This window comes from Callithrix jacchus, chromosome 10, assembly GCF_049354715.1.
Source record: "Callithrix jacchus isolate 240 chromosome 10, calJac240_pri, whole genome shotgun sequence".
NCBI lineage: Eukaryota > Metazoa > Chordata > Mammalia > Primates > Cebidae > Callithrix > Callithrix jacchus.
This window is the reverse complement of record NC_133511.1, coordinates 127,452,041-127,464,752: the sequence shown is the minus strand read 5'-3', so window position 1 is coordinate 127,464,752 and position 12,712 is coordinate 127,452,041. Positions and strand designations below refer to the sequence as shown.

The 12,712-nt window shown below is 57.7% G+C and overlaps 1 protein-coding gene across 29 annotated transcripts in view; it reads left to right on the top strand.

The window, feature by feature from the left end:
* Positions 1-12,712, top strand: part of SHANK2 (SH3 and multiple ankyrin repeat domains 2) — a 720,394-nt gene that overhangs the window by 680,361 nt on the left and 27,321 nt on the right. For 13 of the 29 annotated variants that reach the window (XM_078341738.1, XM_078341739.1, XM_078341735.1 and 10 more), the window contains 2 exons: positions 6,221-6,356; positions 6,873-6,953. In XM_078341738.1, coding sequence (XP_078197864.1) covers positions 6,221-6,356; positions 6,873-6,953 — 217 coding nt within the window. Of the gene's footprint in view, positions 1-6,220; positions 6,357-6,872; positions 6,955-7,221; positions 7,242-8,577; positions 8,599-12,712 lie in introns of all 29 variants that reach the window. The other 16 variants (XM_078341732.1, XM_078341724.1, XM_078341731.1 and 13 more) reach the window with 3 other exon arrangements.

Here is a 12,712-nt window from a genome sequence, read left to right as displayed (position 1 = left end):
GGCTCCGGATGCCATCCCTCTGTGAAGTGGGAGGGAGGGCTCTCCAGGTGGGGCTGGGCCTGCAGGGGAGCTCATCCAAAGCAACTTTGTTAAGAAGTGGCTCATGACCCAGGAAGACCTGGGGAAGACAGATTTCAGAGGTCAGAGGGGAGTCAGATGCCCAAGAACTGATTCCAAACCTAGTTCTGTGCCTGTAAACCCTGCCTTTGTCATCAGCTTTCGGAGAAGGCCAAGTGGCGTTTCCAGGGCCCATGGGAGCCTCATTTCCTCTGAGCTCTCCTCAGCTGCTCCTGCCATTTGCTGCAGTCTGCTGGGGGCAGCAGGTCTATGAGGGATATGGGGGACAGAATCAGTAATCAGAGGGCCGATTAGGAGTTAGGTGGGAACAGCAGCTTCTACAGGCTCAGATACGAGACATCTCATCTGGGCAGTCAGCCTGTCCCGGGCAGGAGCACCTCTGGCTGGGGCAGTGTGACTATGTGGAGGTGTCATCAGCACGTGCACCCAGGCTGTCAGCTGCAGACAAGGAAGGTGCTGTGGACACCAAGGTCCTGGCCCCGCAGCCAAGCTTCCTGAGAATCCTCCGTGACTGGCTCACTCCCCGAGAGGCCCTTTCCCACGGTCTCTCCCGCCCAGAGAAGAGTAATGCCTGCCTCTGACACTTCCGAGGAAACCGCTCTCCAGCCCCTCGACCCACCTGAGGCACAGGAACAGAATTCTTCTCCTAAGTGGCTGAGGTCATGGAAAGACAGGATCCAGCCACCACAAATGCACTCCAGGAGATTCTGGAGAACATGGATTCTAGGGAGTGAGCCCAAGGCTGTGATGGTCAGCAGGCCACAGTCGGAGCCATGTCCCCAGACCCTCCCTGCCCAAGCAGCCGGGCTGCTAGAGTCACTATCAGCCCCATGAGCCCTCAGGAGGCCCAGACTTGCACCTGACCTCTCCGGTGACTGGTGGCCCATCCTTGTGGTGGTGCCATAGTCTCCCCAAGCATCAGATCCAGAGAACACCATACAGATGGGTGGCAGGAGCAAGCAGGTGGTAATGCCAACTTTCTTGGTTGGAGTCCCCTCAATGCCTGGCCCTGGGAGCCTGCCCAGAGCAAAGAAGCTGGTCCCAGCCCATCTCAAGGTGGGGTCAAGTCTTCCCCTCTCTACCCACAGCCTTCCAAGGGATGACCCCCAAGGATCCAGTGCCAGGCAACTGGGGGCTGCCTCCTGCTGGGTCTTCTCACCAAGGCCTCATGTACTGGCATTGTGGCTCCTGAGCCTGGGCAGCCTGCCCCCTCCATCTGTTTGAGAACCCAATGTCTCGGTGGCCCTTATGTCTGTTGGCACCTTATACTCACAGTATGCAGAGATGCCTCATCTCTGCATCGGACCTTGGCACTCCCTGGCATCCAAGGCCCTGCTCTCAGGCCTTGGCCTTGTCAGCACCCCCAACCCCTTACCACTTCCTTGCCCACTCTACTCCGGCCACCAGTTCACCTGCTGTCCTGCAAACACACATCCTCTGCCCACAGTGCTCCTCCCTGGTGGGTTGAGGCCTCTGTCCCCTCTCCTCTTACTCAGCTCTGCCTTCTAAAGTGGTACTCAGCCATCGGAAGGTATGTGTGTGCTTCTGTGTGTTGACCAAAACTCCCTGAGGTCTCAAACTTCCCACAGATGGAGGCAGGGACAGCTGAACTGCCTGTGCCTCATGTCTTCTAGTGGCACCGGGAACAAAAACACTGGAATGAATGAATGAATGAATATTTCTGAGAAACAGCTGCTTCCTGGGTGTGCTGATTGGAGGGGAGAGAACTGATAGCTTGTGGCTTGTGCTCTGTTGCCTGTCCGAGCCAGAGCAGTGAGGGTCCTACGAGCTGAGGTCTACCCTCCGAGAATCTCAGCACTGTCTTCCTTGGTCTGGCTCCTTTACTTTGTAAAGCCATCTGCTTTCCTAATTACACTCTGAGAGCCTCAGTGAAAGGGACAGTCCCCAGGAGTCACCTTTCAAAGACCACTGCCACTGGAGGTGTGCCTCTCTCCCAAGGCCCCACTAGGATGGTTCTGCTCCCAAGACTACATCTTCGGGGCAATGCTGGGTAACCAGCTGTCGGGTGGGCCCAGGACCGAGGATGTTCCCAGGACACTGGGTACTCACTGCTGAAACAGGGCAAGCCTGGCAGGTGCATGAAAATGGGCTAGTTCCACAGCAGAGACTGCAGAGCAGCTGCGTGGGGACTGCCCTGGCCCCACTGTGTCCTCCCTGGGCTTCTCGCAGCCCTGCCTGGAGCAGCCATCTCAGAAGTGACCGAAACTGGCACGTCCTGGGCCTGTCAACAGTATGGGGAGCTGGGCAGTACCTGCTTCTATCCAGCTCTTGCACAGGTATTGGATTTGTGAAAATCCACCAAGCAGCACACAGGCTTTGATAAGTTTTCTGTTTGTGGGTGCACCAGATGTGTAGCTTTTGTAGAACCCCATCAAGAGGAGAATATGCGTACAGCACAGTGTGGAGGAGAACACGCGCACAGCACCGTGTGGAGGAGAACACGCGCAGAGCACAGTGTGGAGGAGAACACGCGCACAGCACAGTGTGGAGGAGAACACGCGCACAGCACAGTGTGGAGGAGAACACGCGCACAGCACAGTGTGGAGGAGAACACGCGCACGGCACACTGTGGAGAACACGCGCACGGCACAGTGTGGAGAACATGCGCACAGCACAGTGTGGAGGAGAACACGCGCACAGCACAGTGTGGAGGAGAACACGCGCACAGCACAGTGTGGAGGAGAACACGCGCACAGCACAGTGTGGAGGAGAACACGCGCACAGCACAGTGTGGAGCAGAACATGCGCACAGCACAGTGTGGAGGAGAACACGCGCACGGCACAGTGTGGAGAACATGCGCACGGCACAGTGTGGAGGAGAACACGCGCACAGCACAGTGTGGAGGAGAACACGCGCACAGCACAGTGTGGAGAACACGCGCACGGCACAGTGTGGAGGAGAACATGCGCACGGCACAGTGTGGAGGAGAACACGCGCACGGCACAGTGTGGAGAACACGCGCACAGCACAGTGTGGAGGAGAACACGCGCACAGCACAGTGTGGAGGAGAACACGCGCACAGCACAGTGTGGAGAACACGCGCACGGCACAGTGTGGAGGAGAACATGCGCACGGCACAGTGTGGAGGAGAACACGCGCACGGCACAGTGTGGAGGAGAACATGCGCACGGCACAGTGTGGAGGAGAACACGCGCACGGCACAGTGTGGAGAACACGCGCACGGCACAGTGTGGAGGAGAACACGCGCACGGCACAGTGTGGAGGAGAACATGCGCACGGCACAGTGTGGAGGAGAACACGCGCACGGCACAGTGTGGAGAACATGCGCACGGCACAGTGTGGAGGAGAACACGCGCACGGCACAGTGTGGAGGAGAACATGCGCACAGCACAGTGTGGAGGAGAACACGCGCACGGCACAGTGTGGAGAACATGCGCACAGCACAGTGTGGAGGAGAACACGCGCACAGCACAGTGTGGAGGAGAACACGCGCACAGCACAGTGTGGGGAACACACGCACGGCACAGTGTGGAGGAGAACATGCGCACAGCACAGTGTGGAGGAGAACACGCGCACGGCACAGTGTGGAGAACATGCGCACGGCACAGTGTGGAGGAGAACACGCGCACGGCACAGTGTGGAGGAGAACATGCGCACGGCACAGTGTGGAGGAGAACACGCGCACGGCACAGTGTGGAGAACATGCGCACAGCACAGTGTGGAGGAGAACACGCGCACGGCACAGTGTGGAGGAGAACACGCGCACAGCACAGTGTGGAGGAGAACACGCGCACGGCACAGTGTGGAGAACATGCGCACGGCACAGTGTGGAGGAGAACACGCGCACAGCACAGTGTGGAGGAGAACACGCGCACAGCACAGTGTGGAGGAGAACACGCGCACAGCACAGTGTGGAGAACACGCGCACGGCACAGTGTGGAGGAGAACATGCGCACAGCACAGTGTGGAGGAGAACACGCGCACGGCACAGTGTGGAGAACATGCGCACGGCACAGTGTGGAGAACACGCGCACGGCACAGTGTGGAGAACACGCGCACAGCACAGTGTGGAGGAGAACACGCGCACGGCACAGTGTGGAGAACATGCGTACAGCACAGTGTGGAGAACACGCGCACAGCACAGTGTGGAGAACACGCGCACAGCACAGTGTGGAGGAGAACACGCGCACAGCACAGTGTGGAGAACACGCGCACAGCACAGTGTGGAGGAGAACACGCGCACAGCACAGTGTGGAGGAGAACACGCGCACAGCACAGTGTGGAGAACACGCGCACGGCACAGTGTGGAGGAGAACATGCGCACAGCACAGTGTGGAGAACACGCGCACGGCACAGTGTGGAGGAGAACATGCGCACAGCACAGTGTGGAGAACACACGCACAGCACAGTGTGGAGAACACGCGCACAGCACAGTGTGGAGGAGAACACGCGCACAGCACCGTGTGGAGGAGAACACGCGCACAGCACCGTGTGGAGGAGAACACGCGCACGGCACAGTGTGGAGGAGAACATGCGCACAGCACAGTGTGGAGAACACACGCACAGCACAGTGTGGAGCAGAACACGCGCACAGCACCGTGTGGAGGAGAACACGCGCACAGCACCGTGTGGAGGAGAACACGCGCACGGCACAGTGTGGAGGAGAACATGCGCACAGCACAGTGTGGAGAACACACGCACAGCACAGTGTGGAGCAGAACACGCGCACAGCACCGTGTGGAGGAGAACACGCGCACAGCACAGTGTGGAGCAGAACACGCGCACAGCACAGTGTGGAGGAGAAAACGCGTACAGCATAGAGTGGAGGAGAACACGCGCACAGCACAGTGGAGGAGAACACGCGTACCGCACAGTGGAGGAGAATACACGCACAGCACAGTGTGGCTGGTGAAGGGCAGGGCTTCAAGGCTTCTTGTCTGCTGTTTACAGTCAGGGTGCCTTTCTTTGTTCGAAGATGGTGTGTAAAGTAGCCGTGAACTTCACCTTCCGGGCTTCCTCCTCCCTGCTGCCACCTAGAGACAGCAGCCCTTGGGCTGTGCTCCCATTCAGGAGCTGCTGGGATGATGGTGCCAGAGGCCCCCTGTGGAGCTCAACTGCATGGGCCACAACGAACCTGGGGCCTTTTCACAGCAACATCTGAAAACCACTAAGGGTTATTCCTGCGGCAGCCAGGGTGGGCAGTGTTGGCCCAGTCGCCTGCCCAGTTCCAGTCTCTGTCACTTGGGTTTCCTCTGGAAGTGGCATGGGCTTGGGAGGCAGAGAACAAGGCCATCTGCTGCTCAGCGTTGCTCAGGGAGGTGAGAGGAGTGGACAGCAGAGGGGCCAGGGCCCAGCCCTGCCGCTGCCTGTGTGATGGCACCCTGAGTCCATTCCTGCTTCCGTGCTTGGTACACTTGCCACAGTGAGGACAAATGGGGTATGGAAGGTAACGGGCTACTAAAAGGACCACAGGGTAGAGGCCACAGTGTGGCAGCTTTAGGGGTCCCCAGCCTGCCACCCACCATCCCAGGAGTACTGGGGAAACTGGCCCCTGACATGGGTCAGGGCCCTCAGTGAGTGCCCTGTTGGACCAGGCTTCTCTGCTTTCTTGGGCCTCTGGAGCAGGAGAGCAGGGAGGGAGTGGGAGGAAAGGGGCCACGTCAGTGTGATGTGTATTCCCAGAATATATGAGAAGCAATTAAGCACCACATTTCCTCCTCCTGTGAGGATGCAGAGCCTGGTGCAGCCCAGCCCAGGAACTTGCCTGTAAGGCTCTTTGCAGGCAGTCTTTTGGCAGCTGTGAAAATTGCCCCAGGCCTGTAAAAGTGAGCACTTAAGGATGCTCAGGTTAAATAGGAATCAGCCATTCCTCAGCATCAGCTGCGGAGGACTCAATGGAGAGCTGCAGTGTCAGAGGAAGGCCTCCCCGCCACCCCCGCCAGCCTCCTGAGCCACAGTTAAGTGACCTCCACAATCACAGCCTTATTCATTCTGGTTTCCCCAAAAGCACCTTTGTTTCCAAAAATGACAGTCTCACTCCCTTCGCTTCCCTGCAATCACCCCCTTTTAGGAGCCCACGTCGTCTCTGCCTTGGGTGGGTGCCAGCTGTCCTCCTCTCCACTGACTCTCACTGATGCCGTTCTCCCCAACTTCCCGCAGGTTAACAGTGAGAACGTTGTGAAAGTCGGCCACAGGCAGGTGGTGAACATGATCCGACAGGGAGGGAATCACCTGGTCCTTAAGGTGGTCACAGTAACCAGGAATCTGGACCCTGACGACACCGCCAGGAAGAAAGGTACCCAACCCACACTGCCCGGCTGCAGCCTGGGGCCCTACTTGGGGTGGGTGGCAGTGGGCAGCACAGCTGGTGGGCCCTCTCTCCAGCTGAGCTCACACTTCTGAGAGCCCAGGCACAGGGGCAAGGCTGGTGGAATTTGCCACCAGAACCCATGACATTGACTTGGGGCTCGCAGGCTGCCAGAACCATCCGTGTCCCACCAGGCATGCCCTGTTAGTGACTAGCAGGCATCCCTTTTGCAGGCTTCCACTGGCTTCCCAGTGTCCCATCCCCTCCCTCCACCTGCCCAGGCCCACCCATGAGAGGGCAGGCTCTGCACTGCAGTTCAGGGATATGGCAAAACCCTCCTGAGCACCTGTCCTTTCTCATCCTAAGCATGCCTGCATAGCCCCTGACCACCACAGCCAAAGAGCCCACAAACCCACCTGCCAGCCTACAGAGCCACCACCGGCCTTATTCCCATGTCTGGAAACATGGGCTGGGGTCTCACACTGTCTCTCCTCTGCCCTCCAGCTCCCCCACCTCCAAAGCGAGCACCAACCACAGCCCTCACCCTGCGCTCCAAGTCCATGACCTCAGAGCTGGAGGAGCTCGGTAAGTCACACACCCAGCCCAGCCCAGCCCCGTACTGTCATCATGCCTGTCCCTGAGCTGCCCTTTGCAAAGCATCAGGCTGTGCATGACCCCATGCTTGCTCACTACCCTCTTCTTGCCCCTGCACCCAGACATGTATCAGGAAATGCCCCTGCATGCGCAGCAGCCCCACGCGTGCACCTCCCTTGGAGCCTCATGGGGAGTTGTTGCTAGTCCTTCCTTTCCTCTTTTCTGTTTATCTAACATTGTTTTGTTTTGAATTTTTGGGCCTCTCACTAGTGGATAAAGGTAAGCAGCCCCACCGGGTCCCCAAAGCAGCTCCCCCTGCTGTCTAGGGCACCCCACCGACATCCACCTTGGCCCAAGCCTTGGAGGCCTGAGGGAGCCCCTCTCCACATGGCTCAGACCAGAAGGCTCCAGCCCCCCGGGGATCTGTATAGATAGTGTGGGCTTCACAGAGTGGTCTGGTCTACACAGAAGGCTTAGGAACTCCTGGCACCTTTGTAAAAGATCTATAAGGAACAGAGAGAGGCTCTGGCCCTCTGACTCCATCTTGTAGACTGGGAAAGGGTGACTACCAGCCATGCTGGCTGCACAGGACCCTGTTCAGGGGAGTCATCATAAAGCTCAGGGACACCTTTGGAAAGAGGGTGGCTCTGAGATGCACAGAGATGGCGTGTGGGTGGAAACGCTTGCGCCACTGGAGCACAAATTGGAGCTGGTGAAGGCAGCTTATGTGGGCACAGAAATGAACTCCTGCCCGAGGCCCACTGTCCGGTCAAGCTGGCCCAGGGCGTTGAAAGCCCAGCCCCCACCCGTGTGCTTCACTCACAGGTCCCATCCTCCCTGTACTCCTGACACAGGCAGCTTTCCTGAGAGGGTCTAGCAAATGCCACGACAGCAGTAAAACAGTGGCCAGCGCCCCTTGGCCCAGGGCACTGAGGGTGGCCAGGCCGCCTCTCACAAGGTTGAGGGGCTGGAAGCAGAACAGGCATGAGGCCTGTCTTCTACAAAACAGCAGCCCTGCAGTGGTGCTGCCCTACCCACCCAGACCTACCCAGAACCAGCAGTGTCCCACATGGGAAACCCACTTCCATGTGACCCAGCCTCACAGGCGATGGAGGAGATGGCCGGTCTCCAGGCCCTCTCCACAGGGGCTCATCCCGGGACTCCCCAAAGGGACAAGCCCAGCAACTCTCATCTTTCCAAGCTCAGCTCAGTTGAGAGACAAAGGAATGAGGCAGGAATGGCCATAGGTGCGCTCCAAAGGCTGATCCCGCCTCCTCTGCTTGTCTGCTCTGAGAACTCAACCCCAACTTTGGCACGGTGCTGGTGAGACGAGGGGCACTGAGGAAGAAGGAAAACCCTTTTCCACTGCCAGGCAGTAAGTTAATGAGCAGGGCAGACAGGACGGTTGTGCAGGCAGCCAAGGTCTGGGGAAAGCTGCTCCATGGATATCGCAGCCTGCATTTGCAGCGCTCCAGTCAGCCCCTGCTCCCTGCCCGCTGCCCCGGTGCCAGCCCAGCCTGCTCCTGTGGCGCCCTGAGATGACAAGGCCCAAGTGTAGGCTGCGGGCGGGCGCTGCGTCCTCGTGGCTCACAGCGCTCCCCTTTCTGTTTGCAAGCCTCGGTCCGGAAGAAGAAGGGTAAGGGAGGCCCAATGTCTGTCTCAGCCCCCTGCCCATCACCCCCCCCCCGTGGAACAGAAACCTCCTTTGTGACGACGTGAAGTCTCAAGTGTGCCACAAAGCCTTGTGTTGTCTTCTCCATTGCCGGGTCCTGCCCGAGGAGCCCCTGCCCTGGAGCACATCCATCTGTCTTTCCTTTCTGCTTGGCTTCTCCTGTCTGTGTTTCCCCAGCGTGTCCTGTGTTTCTTCCCTGAGATGTGCTGTGTCCACACTGTCATGACCGTGAGGCTGGTGGGACCCGTTTGGTCTCAGCTGAGCCTGTCTCGGCCAGGTGGCCTCCAAGCTCTGTCTGTGAGGCCTCCCAGGGGACTGAGTCACATAGGGCTGCCTGGATGGGTGGCTTGCAGGTGAGCAGAGCCCCGGCTACACTCCTGACCCTCACACCCCCTTTGTGGTGGGCAGGGACTGCCTCCCTTTAATGCCCAGAAATCGCCCACTCCTCAAGAGGCTGCCCTGTGCTTGCCACTGGGCGGAGAAGGGAGCGATGTGAGCCCTTTGGCTACACCTCCACACCCAGGGCTGGTGGGGGTAGGAGACTGGCAGTCACTGGCTGTGAGCCCGAGACTCGGGTACCCCTTCCATAGCAGCAAGCACAGCCAGGGGTATTGCTCACCTCCTGCTGGATGCAGCTCCCGAACAACTAAAAGCAGCACTCCCAGGTGGCGTGGTGGCTCACACCTTGAATCCCAGCACTTTGGGAGGCCGAGGCAGGCAAACTGCCTGAGGTCAGGAGTTCAAGACCATCTGGCCAACATGGTGAAACCATCAAAAAAAAAAAAGCAGCACTTCCAGCCACAAATCCCTTGGAGTTGGGAGGACCCGAGCACCTGGCCAGAGGCACTGGCCCTAAGACACATCTTAACTGTGTCCCAATCAATGTTAGTTGGGAATGGATCCTGAAGTGGGCACAGAACCACCACTGCTTCCTCCCCTGGCTGTCCCTGCCCACCGCCCCCACCTGTGTCATCCCAGCAGCCTCTGTGCAGCAGCCCAGGGCCTACACCAGCGTCCTGCAGCTGCCCAGAAAACCCCAGCAGGCTTTCTAGGCCCTGTTGCTGCACCGGGGATGTGGTGGACACACACGGCACAGAACACTCTTCTATGTTGTGCAATCACCTTTCTATGTGAATGCCCCTTCAATCCAAGGCCAAACCCCAGCTCACGGGAATGGCCCTCTATTCATCACCTACCTGAGGAAGATGCCCCACCCTGGGTGCCCAGGAACCCAGTTGCCAGAACAGCGAGGGAAAACAAAAGTCCCTTGTCAGGGAGAACAGCTCAGGACTCAGGTGGCTGAGCTGCTGAGCCTGTGGCCTGCTGGAACCTGGCCCCGTCCATCCCACCCCTCTCCCCCAGGGTGATATCGAAGGAAGAGTCACAGCCTGCACGGCCAGGCAGAGTTCACGCAGAGCATGGGCAGGAGCCCCAGAGAGATAGCTACCTCCCATGTAAGCAAAAGAAACTGGCTACAAATTTGAGCTTAAATGCCCCAGATATAACAGGGTGGGGCTATGGGCAGGAGGACCCCAAAGGGACCAGCAGCCGTGACTCAGCCTGCTGACATTGGAGGATCCTGCTGGGGACTGAAGACACCAAGGGATGCTGAGTCCCTGCCTCCCAGACCATGAGCACATCCCAAGGATACACATGTGATGTGTGGGGCACAAAGTAGGTATGTGGCAAATGTGCCAGGCCCCTCATGCTACCTCTACCTGTCTCTAGAAGACTGACCTCGCCTTGGAAAAAGCACTCGTCACACTCCAGAAAGGCTGCGTGGAACAAAATCCAGGCCTTTGCAGTTGTATTGGGTTGAAAAGTAGCCCTCAAAGTTCTGCGAATAGGACCTTACTTGGAAATAGGATCCTTGCAGATGTAATCAAGAAGAGGGCATGCTGGACCTGGGGGCGGGCTACATCCAGTGATGTGTCCCTGTAAAGAAGGAAGGAACAAGCCCAAGAAACCACAGGTTTCCAGCAGCCCCAGCAGCGGTGAGAGGCAGGAAAGATTCTCCTCAGACCCTCCGGAGGAGCTGACCTTGGGCTTGCAGCCCCCAGAGCCATGCAGGGAGATGTTTCCCCTCAATGTGTGGTCATTTGTCTTGACAGCCCTGGCAAAGCACTTCAAATCCCAGCTCTGCCCCCACTAGCTTTACCCTGCTTAGTGATCCCAGGTTTTCAGTTCTCCATCTGTAAAATCCTTGTTTAGTCTTTGAGTGTTCTCCAAGCACCTGCTCTAGCTCCCAGACCCTGTGCTGGGCTCAGGCAGAAGCCAGCTATCAGGTAGGGGTAGAATGGGCCTCTGCCCCCAGGGCACATGAAGGGGACTGTGGCCTCCACCCTACCAGACACCTCTGGCTACCCCTCCAGCCCTTGGAAAGCATGTGACTCAGAGCCTGAGGGCCAGGACCAGTCCACCAGGGTCCAAGCACACACTGCCACCCTTCACTGCCTCGTTGGAAGATTAAACCGAGAGGCTGGCCATCTGGCACCAGCTGCTGCTTCTAACACATGCAGCTCTGTCCTCTAACATCTGGTGCTGCAGATGTGTGTGTTTTCCTTTTGGAAATGGAATGACATTTGTACTCTTTCACGCAGAGACAGGACCCAATGGCACTACTTCAAGCTCACACAAGGGGAGAGAGCAGTGACTGAGAACTGACAGGGTCCCTGGATCATCTTGGAAGATGAACTGGGTCCTAGGAATGCTGAGGAGCTGCAGCAGCCCCATGCAGTCCTCAATGGGTCTGGTCTGCTACTTTCTGCCCAGAAGGTTGTGAAGAGTTGATGGAGAAACAACTGGGCTTTCTGCTCCTCAATGGGGCTGGCTCCCAGGCTCTGAGACTGTTGCGTGGCCACAGGCAGAGGAACTCGCTGGACAATGGACTTGGCATCATTCAGTCCAGCACCCATTTCCTACCTGGGGAACCAGGAGACACAGCCACCAGGTACCTGTATGGTCCTGGGCCTCCTGGCCTCAGTATGGACACTGGGGTTGTGTTACTCCTTGATTCGGTGACTCCCTTGTGACTTGCTGAGGATACAGGGCAGTGGCAAGATTTATCTGGCACAGGGCACATTGCTTCCTGCCCCCTCTCAGGGGAACCTGTGCTGAATTCAGCTCATGGTCCAGAGTCAGCTCACAGGCTAGGGGACCCTGGTGACAGGCAGGGCAGGCAAGTGACAAACCTACCACCTCCCCTCCCAGAGCACACTCTTCCAGTGTCTGGTCAGCATCACATGTGTCTTCTAGGGCAAATGCGTGTTGCTCAGACGGCTGAAACATAGGTGACTGCTGGAGCGTCTTCATCAGCTTCTCACTAGTGTGTGTTGGGATCTGACAGTTTCAAATCTGTCTGAGGGTCATTTTCAGACACTGAGCACTTCATTCTAAGACTGCCGGGGGCCAGATTCACTAATCCCCTTCATCCAGAGTCCCTGGATAAAAGCCTAGTTCTGAGCTTTTATAAATTAAGCATAATCCTTAGGAGCCTAGAATGACAAGCAGGAATCTGCAGTCCTCTGGCTTCTCTGAAGAGTCTCCATATCCTGGTATAAGTTCTCCAAGACAGGGACTGAGCAAGTCAGGCCAGCTCGTTCCCACTGGCCACGTCCCCAAGAGGCAAGGGCCAGGAGGGGACCCGCACCCCCGTGAGGGAGTAATGCAAGACTTTCCATTTGAATTACACTAACTCTTAAAAAGGAATGCCAGCCCCTGACCCTACCAGCCCAACGAGCCCAGTTGCTCTCACACGTACTGTTCAAAAGAACATCTGGGGGCTAGAAGCAAGAAGGGAAAGGGTTAAAACAGAGACTAGGTATCCACAGTCAAGGCGGCCACAGCTGGAGGGATGCACCTTCAATGACTGACATGACCAACCCCACCCTCCAATGGGGTGACCAGGATAATGGGAAGGGTGCCCACCCTACCTCGTGCTTCTCCCAGACGAGGCAGAGCATGCCAATGGTGACTCAGCCATTGGCAAAGAAGCCTCCTACTGCTGCTGCCCACCAGGGCCCAGGGCTGGGCAGCACATCCACATGGCAGGCATAAGGCTTGGGGAGACCCCAACACC